General features: G+C 42.9%; 1 protein-coding gene across 6 annotated transcripts; it reads left to right on the top strand.

Moving 5' to 3' along the window:
• Positions 1 to 972: 972 nt before the first annotated feature.
• Positions 973 to 15,241, top strand: LOC149341047 (glutathione S-transferase LANCL1-like). 6 transcript variants are annotated; one of them, XM_089542869.1, is made up of 12 exons: positions 1,017 to 1,130; positions 1,308 to 1,347; positions 1,459 to 1,550; positions 2,132 to 2,252; positions 3,476 to 3,683; positions 4,679 to 4,826; positions 5,799 to 5,939; positions 7,920 to 8,102; positions 9,080 to 9,151; positions 10,749 to 10,925; positions 14,917 to 14,989; positions 15,048 to 15,241. In XM_089542869.1, the coding sequence occupies exons 3-12, from the start codon at positions 1,473 to 1,475 to the stop codon at positions 15,122 to 15,124; spliced, it is 1,278 nt and encodes a 425-aa protein (XP_089398995.1). In that variant the 5' UTR covers positions 1,017 to 1,130; positions 1,308 to 1,347; positions 1,459 to 1,472; the 3' UTR covers positions 15,125 to 15,241. The 6 variants fall into 6 exon arrangements, with proteins under 6 accessions (XP_089398990.1, XP_089398991.1, XP_089398995.1 ...); XM_089542866.1 differs by having other exon boundaries at positions 1,308 to 1,384; XM_089542864.1 differs by lacking the exon at positions 1,308 to 1,347 and having other exon boundaries at positions 973 to 1,130.
• Positions 15,242 to 15,552: the final 311 nt, after the last annotated feature.

The following is a 15,552-nucleotide window of genomic DNA, read 5'->3' as shown; positions in this document are numbered from 1 at the left end:
GGTTTGCGAATTGCGAAATTGCGGCGCTGAACACGAATATTTCAGTTTCAGTGTACTAGAGCATCGCCTCCTCTGAGCTGAGCACCTTATTCAGGGACCCAGAAAAAGGGGGGCGGCAGATAGACCTTTGAACCGTGTAAAATAAGAAAACGTATCAACAAGGAAATAAAATGTAATAAATATTTATAAAACATGGAATAAATAAATAACAAAGCAAACTCGAAGTCCTATTGCTTCTCAACTCCAAAAGAAGTTATGGAACAACAGTCGTAGGTGACAGTCGTTTATCCCTATGGCTGCTTTTCTGGTGTATTATTTTTCAGCAGGTTCATTGCTTAAACAGCCGTAATACGTCTGCAGGCAGTCGTGGCAGTAATGATGTATACATGGAGGAAAAAAAACTTCCTCCATGGATTGATTGTAAAACATTTTATTCGCCGGAAAGAGCTTGGCAAGAGGTCGCGTTAAGTGGTAGAGAGTACGCAGCCTTCGACGACTTTGTCAGCACACTCCACCGCCAAAACTTGCGTCACTTTTGGACGCCTGTAGTGCATATCTGCGGTGGGTCAATTATTTCTGAGCCTGAGCTGGTGAAAATGCACATTAGCGCAATGTAGTGGAACCTTGGGTTGTAGCCGTCGGGCAGCTTGCGCGTCTGAGACGTCTTATTTTGCCGTTGACAAATGTGCCATGCTTTTTCGGCTGTCCCGGAGGTGGCTCTATTTTGCAGTCCCACAGGATGTGATCATAGGTGGCTCGTTGGTCACAGTGTAAAGATCTGGATAAATGTGCGCGAGGAGTGATGGGGTGCGTTTAAATCACGCGCGCTTGAAGAAGACGTTCCACGTCTTATCATTTCCCGCTCATTTGGCCTAGCAATTAGTGGAGTTCATGGTATTAACACTTTGAGTGCATGTTGAAGAAGAAGTGTTGCTTTAAATAACAGGTTGGTTAGCTGTCGACAAGGGTCTTTCCCATCAAAATAGCGGTGGGCATAGTGGGTTTAATTTCGACGTCGTAACTGTTTATGTTTTGGTTTAGAAGCACCGGTGAAGTTGGATCACGGTTGCATTACCGACGTTGTCTTACCTTAATTGGACACTTTTGGACGCCTGTAGTGCATATCTGCGGTGGGTCAATTATTTCTGAGCCTGATCTGGTGAAAATGCACATTAGCGCAATGTAGTGGAACCTTGGGTTGTAGCCGTCGGGCAGCTTGCGCGTCCGAGACGTCTTACCGTTGACAAATGTGCCATGCTTTTTCGGCTGTGTTGCAAAAGTAACTCCCTCTTTTATTCTAAATGCAGCTGCACGTAGGCGCATCCAGTAGCCTCGTGACTTGAAACGGTGAAGATGTCTCTTGTCCGTAACTGTTGTGCGCGCGGTGCGTTTTGGAAATTATGGTTTGTGACTGCAGCCTTTGTGCTAACATTTTCCGGCGCGTCTTTTGCTGTCTAGGCATTGGTCTAGGTATGAGTGACCGGGCCTTTGAAAACGAATTCAGTGACTATCATCCCGAGAGGTCGGATGTGGTGCTTACCGACGGAAAGGTGCGTTCAGCGGCAGAAATTGAGCTTTCTGCTTCCAGTTCTTGTGGAGGTGTGGTCTTGTGTGTGGTACGTGTGCCATACTTTTGATGCAAGTTAGCCAGTTGCCATGCTCGGGCTACACGTTTTGCTAGTCCATGTTGTTTTCGAAGTTATTTGTGCTCATGCAATGTGCTGGCGATGGTCGAAGCACGCTGCGCGAACAGTGCACAGATCATTTATTTGTTCGCGTTTCGTTCCTGTTCCTGAACCTATTCCTGACAACTATTCCCGAGGGGTCAGAATAAGGCAGCAGCAGCTTTACCATCAGCCCTAGGCTGCAACTCGACCATCGATTATGCGTTGCTAGTCATAGTGAGTGTGACAGTATCTACGTGTGTGCCGCAATACAAGCAAGAAACTGCGTTTTGCGCACTGCCGTCGTGCCTAGTGCCATCATTGTCATCACTCGTATAGTTTCTCGTTTTATGATGTAATCCTCGTCCAAAAAAAAAAAAGCAACCAACAGCCTGCCCACCTGGTTCAATACAGGCTTGTGATGGCTAGAAAAAAGTGGCTGTCATCATTGTTACAATTTATTCCAGTGGACGCAAGAGTTTCGAAAGGAAATCCACAGACACCTGTCGGATCTTCTTCGTGAACTTGAACGCAACCTCGCAAAGCGCACAGATTGGGCAGATTCCTCTGTCTACACAGGCACTACAGGTACGTGCAGCACAGCGTAATTTTTTCCAGAAAACGTGATGAATACCAAGTTGTTTGCACAAAAGTTCAAGTAAGATTTAGCTTTGGAACACGGATAGAAGAAGGGCTACCTTTTTCCAGGACACTTCAGTTTGTGCTCATGGTCTGGATGCAGGAGGAACTCTAGGGAGGTTGTGTCCCCTTTTGCGTTTTGTTTAGGCTTTCCTCTTTTGAACTTGTGCACAGAGTGCCGAACAATAGCTACTTCTGTTTTTAAGCTCGATCCTCCTTTGGCACTATGCCAAAAGAGATGTGGAGAATTGGTCTGATTCTTGATTTATTTATAACTGTGCGTGCTTGCTGATGACAGCTAGTTTATATCTGACTCCATGGTGAAAGTCATCAACTAAATAGCCTCTGTTGTTGATAAGATGCCCTAATCTTCAGTATCGCAAGCATTTGAGCTAAAATAAAATTGGTCCATGGCAGTGCTCTTTCAGTGTTATATCCAATGTAATGTAATATCCAAGAAATACGAAAAAAAAAAAAGTGCTGTGGTTTGCTCACAATTTTTTATTGTGCAGTTTCTATACAGCTGCATTTAGCAGATATCATTGAACCTCAGCTTTCAGCACTGAAATAGTTTTTTACTACATTGAGTGTTGTGAACTATACATGTTTATGTGTATGTCATTGCTGTGTTTTAACTGAAAAGTAAACTATGTACATATTGGTTAGCGTAATTTCTTGTAGGGAACTGGGCTGGTGAGTATGTGCTATACTTTACTTTCAAGTAGGTTGTACAAAACCCTCAAGAAAGCCAAATAATTCACGGCACATAAAAGGTATATATAGTACTATTTTGCTCTGGCACCTTAAAGATGCCATTAAAAGTTCACATTCGTTGTTTTGTGGGCATGTTGTAGTTTTTTCTTTCTTTCATACTGGTAGCTCATTTGCTCTGAATTATAATAGTACTGAATGGTAAGGATGAGTTTTATTAATATTATAGCGTAGCTGTGACAGTAAACTACATTTTAATTACTGATAATGGCAGTGCTAGTTTGATGAAAGGGTGAGGTGGGGGAAGAGTAAATGTGCTTTTGCTTTCATTGCACTGCAGAAGGGTTCCATTGCTACTGATGTAGACACATGTTGTGAACTGCATTTGAGAACTGCAAGATGGTGTGCCTCTGATGGTGATGTGATAGCTATATAAAGACATCCATGCTATATACACGCAGGTGTGGCGCTTATGTACATGCGCTTGTCTGATGTGCTGCAAGATTCCTCGTACTTGAATCGAGCTCTGCCATTTGTGGAAAGGCAGCTTGGAAACCTCAAGGATCGTCGCTATTCCTTCCTGTGTGGCGACCCGGGGCCCTTGGCCGTCGGAGCTGACCTCTACAATCGCCTTGGGAGGTCTCAGGACTCGCACAGCTTGGTCAAAAGGTAGTATGTGTCTTGCTTGCTTGACAGCAGTGTAGCTGAACATGAATCACGGCCTCTTCTTGCAGTACGATAAGGGAGTTGAGTGCCACTGCAAATTAGGTCAAAGCTTCCTGGGCAGTAAGTGCAGTGTCTCAAAAAGCATGCTACTGCATGTATCCTCTCTCTTTATTGAAAATGAGTGAATTCTGCAGCTGGAGCTGTAAGGTGGCGTTCGCAAACTTTTGGCTTCAGCCACCATGCTACGCCAGCAATCCTGTCGTTGGCTACTTTCGTCAGTAGCACTTTGGCAGGGCGGACAGAGCTGCTCCATCATTGAGTGTGAACACTGCAGAAACCCTGACAGCAGATGGTGACTTTTGGAGAGGCACCTTCCACAACTTTGTGCTGCCAGGTCTTGAAACAGTTGTCCATCAGTCTGTCCAGATGTGGAAATTGTCATGTGTGATATGACAGCATCCTTAGATGACCAGCGTTCAGCTGTGGTGCCATGAAGATACATGACCCTGCCTCGTGTAGAGCACATTTGTCATGTATGCATGTTCTCACTAAAGAAGGGCAATCAGAATAATAAAAAGTATGACTTTGCAATTAATACCGGGCAGGAGACACAGAAACGATGTGTCGTGATGTCGTTTTCATTTCTATGTCTCCTGTGCTGTCTTGTCCACACAATCCAACCTTTTATTGAAATGAACCAACTAGCCCGCAAGAACAGTCTACAATCGGAATAACAGTTGAGAAATTTTTAGCATGTTATGGAACCCCAAACAAGAGTACTACTTTACTATTTTACTATATTTTACTATTTTACTATATTTTGCTTTTTTACTATGTTTTACTATTTTACTATATTTTAAGTGCCATCGAAGGTGATTTCTTGAAAATGTTGCTGTGGCCATAACTGCTTATGACAGGTCATCTGTTTGCTGGTTATTTGAAGAGGCCATGCTTATGGGCTCTGATTGACTGTCTGTTTATGATTGCTGCTTTTGCAGGCTGCTGAGCCTGAGCAAATATGTGGTGCCTGCCACAGCTGACATCCCAGATGAGTTGCTGTATGGGCGAGTGGGCTACCTCTTTTCCCTGCTGTATGTCCGCAAGCATGTGTCACCCACAGCTGTTGATGACAGCCTCTTAAGGAGCGTGAGTCATTGTTTTTAACATCTGTGCCCAGAGTGTGGCCTTGTAGGTCAGTTTTTATCCACTGGGCTTTCAGTCATGCCTTTGCTTTGCACATGTCATGGATGGTGACTGGAATGGAAAAATTGCATAGGTCAGCATTGACAACAGAAATGAATTGTGTGGTGCATGTGGCAGAGACATAGATGTATTCGCCTGGATGGAATTGATGGATTTGGATTTGTGTCCAGGCATGATAGGGGTGACAGGAATACCAAATTGCTAGAGTCATTGTTTCCATCTTTAAGCCAGCTATGTGCAAACATTTGCTTCTCTGAGCAGGGACTTACCTGTTAATAAGCCAGTTTGTGATCTTGTTTTTGATACTTCTTGTGTTGCACCTGCTTATTTCTGGCGAATTTGTTGTCTCAAGAGGATGTTGCTACTTGATTTTCAGTAGAGGTAAATTATGTTAAACTGAATGCACAGACCTTTGAATTATGTTAAACATAACAAATATTACTTTGTTACAAGTTGTCCAAACAAGTGACTGCATGACTAATGACTAGCAATACCAGCAGTGGAATGTACTTCTTGGCTTTTCTTTCATCACCTAGAGCTTGGAGATGGGCATGCAAAGAGGGAAAGCTAGAAGGAAATATGTAGGAATGAAAAGCTAAAAGAAATAATGAAGGCTACTATTGCTGCTCATGGTTCATGCCTTTAGGGGCTGTGAACACCTTTGACCACTCGAGGTAAGCCAAATAATTACTGCTATCACATGCAGCGCACAGAGCTCCAGTGTTTAGTCGAAAGTGAATTTCTTTGTGAACATCTGAACCCACTATGTTGGCGTTTGATGAAATCTGGTAACGTGCGTAGGAGGAGCAACACTCCCTTCGAAGTGCGTGCTGATCGTGGTTTGTTTCCGGAGCAAAGCTGCCGAGTGGCTGGACTCTGTACGTTGAGAAGGTGTGCGCTCTGTTTCCTGCACAGGTGGTGGAGGCTGTGCTCTCATCCGGGCAGCAGCTGTCTGTTGAGGAAAAAAGCCGCAGCCCGCTCATGTACCAGTGGCATGGCTCCTTCTACCTTGGTGCTGCCCATGGTCTTGCGGGAATCTTCTACATGCTGCTGCAGGTAGGCTGCCCAGCCTTTTGCGACAACTGCTTTGGCTGCTGCTTGCAAGTCCTGTGCAGTGAGCTGAAAAGGTTTGCTGCACTTACAGCACTTCATTACAGTGCAAAATGGAGCAGTGCAGGAATGAGCATTTCTTTTCACTCTCGCAGCAAAGAAAGCCATCATGCATTGTCTTCTTGTAGGTAACAACAAAAAGGTTCTGTAATCAAGGTAGTGATGAGAAAACACTCAGCTTTGTTTGTGTTGTACTGTAGATACGTGAGAAACATGCACACAGAGACAAGTAGCAATTGGTGAAAAATGAGCAAACACAATGTTATGACAAATTAACATGAGCAAAATGTTTTCTCCGCGGGAAGTGTCAAAGTGAGCAATTCCGTGTTTCGACCGATCCTTATTTATTTGTTTACTGTCAGGAAAATGACCGCTTTTTGTAGGTTTTAACAACTTTTTTTTTCTGTAGAAACTATTGCACTTAAAATTTAGTGTCATATACAAATAAAGCTGTATAAAAGTGCTGTTAGACGTATAAAATTGAATAAATTGTGCGTTGCTACTGAACATTTCATTTGCCAGAAATAAGATTTAAGATAAAGATTCAACAAAACTTGTAAAGACATGCTTGTATGTAAAACGAAAAAAATGTTAAGATGTTTCTGAAATATGCAAAATTATTGGTATTTTATTGGGCAATATCTGTGAAAAATCAAACTTCTATCTTGAATAGTATGTTTTGTACAAATTAACGAGTGGACACCATGTAATTGGGCACCACAGCATGGCCGCCTGTGTCCTCAGCAATGTCAGAATTGAAACTCGATGAAAATGCAGTATCTTTACACTCGCTGCTGCTTGGTCATCGCAGACAAAATGGAGTCCTGAGATTTGCGACGTTTTAGAACATGCGTCAAGCATTAGAAAAAGCATTAGAGCACACATAACTGATACGTGATTGAAATACTTGGCTGAACAATTAAAATATGTGAGATAGCATGCAAATTCATCAGCACCTTATTGCCAGAATAACTAGCAGTTATAATTGTTGCTTTAACATGCATGAGATATAGCTTGCTCTGGAGAGCGTCTTTGTATTTAATGGCCATTTTGATGCTAAATATTTGGTAAAGAATATCATAACAGTGTCAAGTTCAGCTTTAGCATCTGTTGCGGTCGAACACATGAAGGTCACATCCTCTGCACAGTCCTTGATGCTGTCATCATGCCAGTTGCAGAGTCGGTCGTGGTGTGCACTGTGTTTTATGAAGGGCCCCGCGGGCTTTATTGCATTGTCAGCATTGACAAAGTCCTCTCAAGAGATCTTCCTCGCAATGCTTTATTAGCCAATGCCACATCACTGTGACTTCTATCATGTTCCATGTTTAGTTGAGTGGCACTTTCAGCCTTTGGTGTTCACTTGATCATGTTCGACAAAGTGGTCAAATGCACACTCTGCAATAGCGGACGGTGGGATGCCACTTGAGTGACTACAGGGCACATCCATACATTGTGGCCAAGCCACTCGATCTCTGCTTCCTTGTTTTTCTTTCTTTTTTTTCTCTGCGTGAAATTCTCGCACAGCAGTATGCACAGAAATAGAAATAAAGTGTGGCTGCTGCTACTGTGATGGCTTTTGCTCTCTGCCACCTGTGTATTTGCCAAGAATTGTTTCTCTTTCTACGCCTGTGCAGATTAAGCATGAGATTAATTGAAAGGTTGCGGTTAGTAGTGCACTCTTTTTGCCTTTTTTTTTTTTCTCCGGCTTTCATTTACTGCGGACATTTGCTTCCAAGGTACCTCAGCATGGGCAAGATTTAGCTGCTGAAGTGTCACAAAAATAGGTGTAGGTTGTGGTGTTTCAGGGCCATTCAGTATGGTGGTACCTTAATAAAAATAATTAAAAATGAAGTGTCCTGCCCCGTACCACTTAAGTTTCAGGGCCAGTCCGTGCGTATAGTTGTGTGACCTTTCTTTGGACTCCAGGTGCGGCATGTACTCAGTGAGGCTGAGCTGAGCCGCCTTGTGAGGCCAAGCATAGATTGGCTGGCTTCGCTGCAGTACCCATCTGGGAACTACCCTTCGTCCATAGGAAGCAGCACCGACAAGCTGGTGCACTGGTGCCACGGGGCCCCTGGCACTATTCACCTGCTGCTGCTGGCACACCTGGTGGGTGTCCCCTTTGTCTCGTTTGTTCCTTTTCCACCCACTGATAGTGTCTGTGTGGACACTGTGGAGCCAGCATTGAGGGGAAAAAAAATCTTAGCAGTCCTTGGGAGACTCGTTTTCATAGAGTACCATTTTGTACATGTGGATGCTGGATGTATGTTAAATTGTTCAGTGCACTATGAGCATGACTCGTCGTGCGGGGCTTTTACAGGGAGGAACCTCCCATCAACTCAGCAGTATTGGGGCAGGGAACCTTTTTTTTTTTTAAGGACATTGGCACAGGGCATTTCTGCGTTTTTGTGCACTGTGTTTCTCAGTTGAAGTTTTTGCTTTTCAGCCGAATAATCCCCAACGTGGTTATGTTCTGTTCGTGTCTTGAGTTTCAGTGAACACGCATTTGTTTTGCACTGCAAATAGCTACTTATAATTGCGGAATGCACATATATTGCATACTTAGCCGTATGCATTACTTTGTGTGTACTATGTAGTGTGTACTCATCTTTATTATTAACGGTGCTGTTGTGTACAGATACAAGTACTTTCTGTTGTGCATTTTTTTCTGATGCTTTGTATTGTTTGTGTTATATGTGAGAGTGTGAGAGAGAAGGAGATTGTCATTGTCAGTATCAGCAAGGCAGGCTTTTGCAAGGCCTGATTTGTGGGCGACTCTTGGAAGGGACAGTTGGTAGGGAAACCTTTTTGTGCAGTGCATTTCTTTGACCGTCTTGTTTGAAAAAAGTGAGGTTTGTAATGGTTTTTTCTTCAAAAATTTCTTTCTCTGGGGGGCTTTCCTCCACCTCTTGTCTAAAACCATCATTTTGTTCAAACTTCTGTTAAGTTGTCAGTGAGGACAAACAATCCATGGTGCCAAGTTTGTCCTCAAATATTTCATGAGTTTCAAATGCCACACCCATCATTAATTGCTGGAAAATTGTGAGGTTGAGGTTAAACTTAAAGGCGTGAACATTTTTCTGCAGCATGAAAGTATGAAATTTTCAGCCATAGCAGTCGGCATGTTATTGCGTCAAGATGTGTTATGCGCTTCACAGGTAAGTCATTCTTCATGCTTCAGCTGTGCAACTGCCCAGCAAACCAAAAACCTCTCAGAGAAGTCTAGCTAGACGTCTCTGAGAGGTTTTTGGTTTGCTGGGTGAGATGCACTGCAAAAAACAGTGCAAACAATGCTTGAGACAGGTAGGACACAATAGGACAGTGCTGCCCAGTTTTGTGTCATATACAGGGTGATCCAAAAGTCGGAAAAAAAAAATTAAGATTCAGTAGTTCTTAGTGTAGAGGTAGTAGCACAATGCAGATTTCACAAAAATGCATAGAAAGACTTGGGTTTTTATTAGTAATGAAAAATATCATTGCTATATTTCTTACCGATAAGTGGCAAGATATGCCACTGCACAAACTACTGACAGAACTGTGTTGTGCAAGTTAGAGAGTAACATTTGTCTGACATGGTCATGAGCAGATGTTTCATGGTTTTTTAAAGCTATTCTGCAAAAGCTTTAGTGGAAGGTGTATTTTGTAGAGCAAGTTATTCAAGTCACTCACTCATAGCCATACTCACATCACTGAGTGGGAACCTAACATGACAGTGTGGCAGTATATTTTCCCTACTTTTTCCTACTCATTTTCAGGTAGATTTTTATCTCTAGTTGCTAGTGTTCAACTGTTTTGCATTTGCAACATTACACATATGTGATGTTGCATTATTTTACAGCGAAAAGCTGTTTTAGGGTGCTCCACCACACCGGAAGTTTGGTCCCATTCTGGGTGTGCTCTCGACCTGCTGCTCCACATATCTTACGTGCCGAACTGCCAAGGGCAAAAGAAAGGGGACAGACGTTGCAGTAACCGGCACCCTTACAGAGGCTTTCATCATAAATTAGCCACAGTCATGGCATCAGCCAGGTCGGCTTATCTCTGTATCTGCATTTCGAGTAAACCTCCTCCTCCTCTGCACGTGCTCTTCCGTCCTCTCTTCACGGAAGGCTCTCATGTTTTCATACTTTCATTTTGGAGCACTCCCCCTTCCTCCCCTGCCCAGCACCCTGAAGGGAAAAGGCACCCTCGGCGAGTAGCAGGAAATACCGCGCATTGCTTTGCGGCTGCTACGGCTTTGCGGCTGCTCATTTGCAGTCGGCTCACCGATGTCGCTGTCGGTCGGCTTCAAAAAGGACATTCCTAGAACCTGATGCCCAGGAGGATGTTGGGTGAGACTCAAGAGCGGCTGACTGCACTAAGTGTGCTTTGCTTGCTTGGGGTACAAAATAGCGCGGTTACCATGTTAACACTGTGCTAGATTGGCGATAGTGTTGTAGTGTTGCAGCCGCTGTCTGTCTGTGTAATAAAGACTCTTAATCGTTGTTTAAATGTAATGCACTGAATTTAGCAAAGGTCACATGTCACTCGTCTTGAAATTCCTTCCGTGCGAAGAAGACAGCGAAAAGCCATGGCTGTTATTCAGGCATCGAACAGCGGCGGGAATTCCGCCATGGGGACAGCTTTTTGCTGAATTGTTCCTGTTAAGCAACAGATTAGACAGTGTGATTTTTTTGTGTGTTGGTTTTTGTTATGCGCTATACATTTTCGGCCTAAAGCTTTTTCTGTGCCTGTCTATACTGTGTGTGCTGGCAGGTGTTCAAGGAGCCCCACTACCTGCAGCTGGCCAAGAAGTGCGCAGAGGTGATCTGGCATCGTGGCATCCTCAAGAAGGGCTATGGCATTTGCCATGGCACAGCTGGCAATGGCTATGCCTTCTTGCGTATGTACCAGGTCACACGGGACTGCAAGTACCTGCACCGAGCAGCCAAGGTGAAGTTGCTGCACTTTGGCATACTCATCAGTACTGTAGCTTGTAGTCTGTATAGGAACCAGCTCCATCTCTTGCTCTGTACAGTAAGAAATATGCCCACTTTGAAGGCCGCCTCAAACTGTGAGGCTCCTTCCTGATAGTGCACACTTGCCACTACACACACACACACACACACAAAAAAGCTGTTACTTATTGTCTGGACACGGTGCCATGAACAGTGCAGTTTAATTGGCATTTGTGCTCTCCCTGCCTATCATTTGAAGTTTTTCAACCTATGAGAACGTTCATGAAGTGCACGCACTTCTAACATTTTATTTTCAGCATCGTTTCACGAACGCAGTAAAACCCCGTTCATACATTCCCAGTTCATGTTATTTCCGAAATGATACACATGAATTCATGAGCAATAAAAATGTCCTATTGAGTTACACTATCTTTTACCTGATTAAAGGTGGGGGTCCCGCACTTTCGTGGCCACTGGCCATTTTTCACAATGTTTACGTGGTCGCTGTAGTCCTATTTAAGACAGAAAAATAAGTTCGAGCTCATTGTAAAGGTAAATGTATTTACATTTTCTTTGTGTGCATTGTTTAAAGTATTGATTTTTCTATATTAGGTAGTAAGCAAAAAGTGTAATGCAAAAAATAAATACCTTTGGTCGACTTGTCTGCTCGCAGGGCGCATTTGGGGAAAACTGCTGCAACAAAAAAAGGGGTACTTCTGCAGCATTTATATGAAATGTTATTCTCGGTAGTTTGAGAGCGGTTTTTGGTACCTGTAGATAGTTATTTCAAATTGGGGCTCCAAAATAGACCGAAAATGACAAAAATTATGTGTATTAGAAGCTGAGAGGTTCCCATCTAAGTGAGAAAACTTGTGCATATTTGGCATATTTGTGAACCATGCATATGTCGTCAAGTGTGCAGATTTCTTTTGAGCTGTACCTACTAGTTCTTTTGTTTTTGGTGTTCATAGCCAAAACGAGACCCACATATGGTTTGGCACTGCATCGCCAAACCTCCATGGGTTGTGGCGGTGCCTAACTTTCTAGCAGTGCCTAGACTTTTATGCGCGAGTAGTGCAAACTTGTTCATCTTTTTATATTTTTGTAAATGTCGTGAGTTTTCACCGGACATCACGGGTGCAATCTTTGGGTACTGTGGCTCGCTTCCACAGAGTACTTGGGAACTGGTTGGGCGGATTAACAAAATGCCAAGGCTTCCACTGCGCTTTGGTCGCGGTCGCTATTACATTGGTGAAAACTATGTGTAACATATTTTGTATAGCATGCGTAACATAGTCAGCCACCACAACAACTTCTCCGCATTTCACGAGTGATATGGGGCGAAGCATCCAAAAGTGGCGAGACATTTCGGTTTCTTTCACCATTGCTGTCATCGAGCTGGATGTGTTGTGAAGTTCCCTCTGCGCTCAAGACAGTGCAAATGCGGACTTAATTCTGCGAGCAGTAGAAAAGGAGCTGTTCAGACCTTGTGAAAAGAAATGCTAATCGACATTTTTATGAATTAAACTTTCCATAAATGCCTTTGCACTTCATTCAACATATTTTTCAAAATTAGTCGGTTTGGATATGTTTTCCGAATTACCTTTTTTTTCCTTTTTCTTTTTGTTAAACATATCTGTATTCACGACAGCATAATGCTGAAATTTAGAATTTCATCACATTATCAATTTCCCAAAGGCATAACACCCATCACACAGGCAATTTCAGTGCCTGTGGCCATCAAATTTTTTAGGGCTATCCAGTTGCAACAAAGCCGCTTGGCAAATTCCACTGGTTATTTTGTAAGCTTGCGGTCCGCCAGATGGTGCCGGGAGTAGCAACATTGAGTGAGTCACAGCATGAATTGAAGCATAAAATGAGCCGAAATATTGGAGCAAATGCTATTTTTAATGACAGTTTATTTGGATAACGCTGTTAAAAAACTTTGCTGTTCAGCACAATCTACAAACAGCGATGCCGGGCCGATAATGGGCAATGACGCGACCTTTATTTTGGAAACATTCATTCTTTGCCAGCGAAGCTGCCGCTGATCAATGACCGTCTTCATTGCATTCATAGCTGTGGGGCACTTCGTGGTCTCAGTTGTTGCAGATTGCGGTAAGAGGTGAAAATGAGCGAGATGCATTCACACGCCGCACAAGAACAGCGTTGATTTGTTTCCATTTGACCATTAAACAGTCTATAGTGCTATCCTTTTGGACTATCAAATCAAAGCTAGTTCAAAAATAACTTAATATAGTCTAAAATATTGTTATTAAATCTGAAAGATTTTGTTTATTTCAAGTTTTTAGGTCTTGTTTTTTAAACATATGAGTGCGAGGCTGTTTTCAGTGGTCCTTGAGATTCCAATGTCTATTCACAAACCTCCATTGAGTTGATCCCCTTTGAGTTCGATGTCCATTGACTCCATGGGCATTAAAACTGCCCGTGTGTCAGGGGTATAAGCACTCCAATCTCCTAATCGTTATAGAGAATCGTGACTGTACTTATTTTTATTGCTTTTCATGTCTTCTGCAGATATTATGCATTTCAGCCTTGCACCTGTAGTGTTTTATAGATGATCCAGAAGTAAAGCTATGTGTTTATATTGACTCAGACTCAGTTGACAACACATGCCTTTCCTAAGTGGGTTAAAAGTTGCTGCTAGTCTCTATATACAGTAAACTCTCAGTTGTACGAACTCCGGTTTATCGAATATTTCAGAATAACGAACTTTTTAAAAAGCCCCGGCAGTTTTCTTATAGATTCTATGCGCAAATGTTTCACTTAAACGAATTTCGGAATAGTGAATATTTCAGTTTAACGAACTCGCTCAGAGGACCCAGGCTTATTTTTCCGATCAGTTCAACGAAGTTTTGAGCCCTCCACTGCAGGCGCAACCGATGCCCGCCCTCATGACAGAGATCTGTTATCAGCTGGAGGTCGATAGCAATAGTACTTCGTTTGAAGACTATGCACTGTGTGACAGTGCACTGATTACCTGTGCTGGATAGACTGAACTGGAGATTGTTTCCAGTGTTTGTCCAGAGGAAGACGAGTGCAATGAAAAGGAGGCAACTGCAGAGCCAGTTTCAAACCCTATATAACTCTAGCTGAGGTTGTAGGGTTCATCGGAAAGTTCAGAGACTTTGTGTCTCAAACAGCAAGCTGTGCCAGAAGAAGTTTACAGAAACATTGACTCTTTCGATAGTTTTGTAACTTCTTGTGCTTTAAATGCACAAGTGCAGAAGAAGATTACTGATTTTTTTTCAAAGTGAGAAAGGCAGCGTTTTAACTGCTATGCACCTTGTATAAGTTACGTATAAATTCCATTTCACACTTTTGACACTATGAATGCCATGTCTTATGTTAGTCTAGTGAATATTCAGTTTAGTGAACTTTCAGTTAAGTGAACTATTTCCTTCGGTCCCTTGAAGTTCACTCAAGTGAGAGTTCACTGTAGTACCTGATTTCAACTGTTTGCAGTGTCAGAATAGATTTTTAAATGCAGTTTTTGAAAAGAAACCAGGTAGTATAACAGGGCTTTCCCAAAACTCTCTCGGTGGCAGAAATTGTGCAAGAGCTGGTTTTGCTTATTTATAAACAAAGGGCCCCAATTATGTCAGATCCAACTGCGGACTGGGTAATGACGCGAAGCCTGGGGAACTAGGCTGATACAGCTAGCACCGTAAAGCAAGATAAAGGCGTGCTATTCTCATTGCCCCATTGCACTGTGCCGTCAGTGTGCACCTATAATGACTAGTTGGCCTTGTTATAGTTTGCAACACTATGCAACTTCAAGTTTGCAAGCTGTAGGAGTTGTCCAGTACTTGTGCAAGCAAACATTGTGACCTTTTAGTGAATTGATGTCTGGCTGGTTTTACACTCTGTGACCTTTGTTTGGTACTTTGTTGCACTGGTATTTAGCTACAAAATGTTCTAACTATGCGTTGTAGCTTTTAACATTAAGTGTGTGTCCAATGCAGTTCTGCGAATGGTGCTTCGACTATGGGCAGCACCAATGCCGCATCGCGGACAGACCTTTCTCCCTCTTTGAAGGTGAGGTCCTCTCCCAAGTTACACCAGGTTATGAGCGACACTTGTTTTTTTTCTGCAGGCATGGCAGGCACCGTCTACTTCATGGCCGACATGTTGGAGCCGGACAAATCTGCCTTCCCTGCATTCCAGCTGTGACATTCCAACTCCACTGTTGTGCACCATCAGCTGTGGCTCGTCAGCTATGCTTCATGCCCCTCTGTGCTCCTGTTTCTCCTCTGTAGAGGCTTTTCAAATAAAAAGTCTTGCAGGGCATCAACTGCTTTTAGCATTTTTTTACTAAAATAAAAGTTGAAGCTTCCTTTCAGAATGAACTGGTAGGCCTTACGACCTATCTATTTGAACTAGGTGTATGCAAATACTGAAATTTTCAAATGTGGATTGAAAACGGGTAAGAAAAAATGCCTTGAAGCATTGAATATGTGTTCACTATAAAAAAATTTCAGAAAAAATAAGTAGATAAGGTGTCCTCATTTTCAAAATAGTGCATGATCTTTGCAACTACAAAAACAAACCTAGACTGACTCAGCTGCATGCAAAAATTTTCTTTGCACAAAAATGTGTAC

The sequence above is a fragment of the Amblyomma mixtum genome, chromosome 5, assembly GCF_055824585.1.
Source record: "Amblyomma mixtum isolate Tamu chromosome 5, ASM5582458v1, whole genome shotgun sequence".
In the NCBI taxonomy this organism is placed as follows: Eukaryota; Metazoa; Arthropoda; class Arachnida; order Ixodida; family Ixodidae; genus Amblyomma; species Amblyomma mixtum.
Note: the sequence above shows the minus strand (reverse complement) of the source record. Positions and strands in the feature narration are given on the sequence as shown.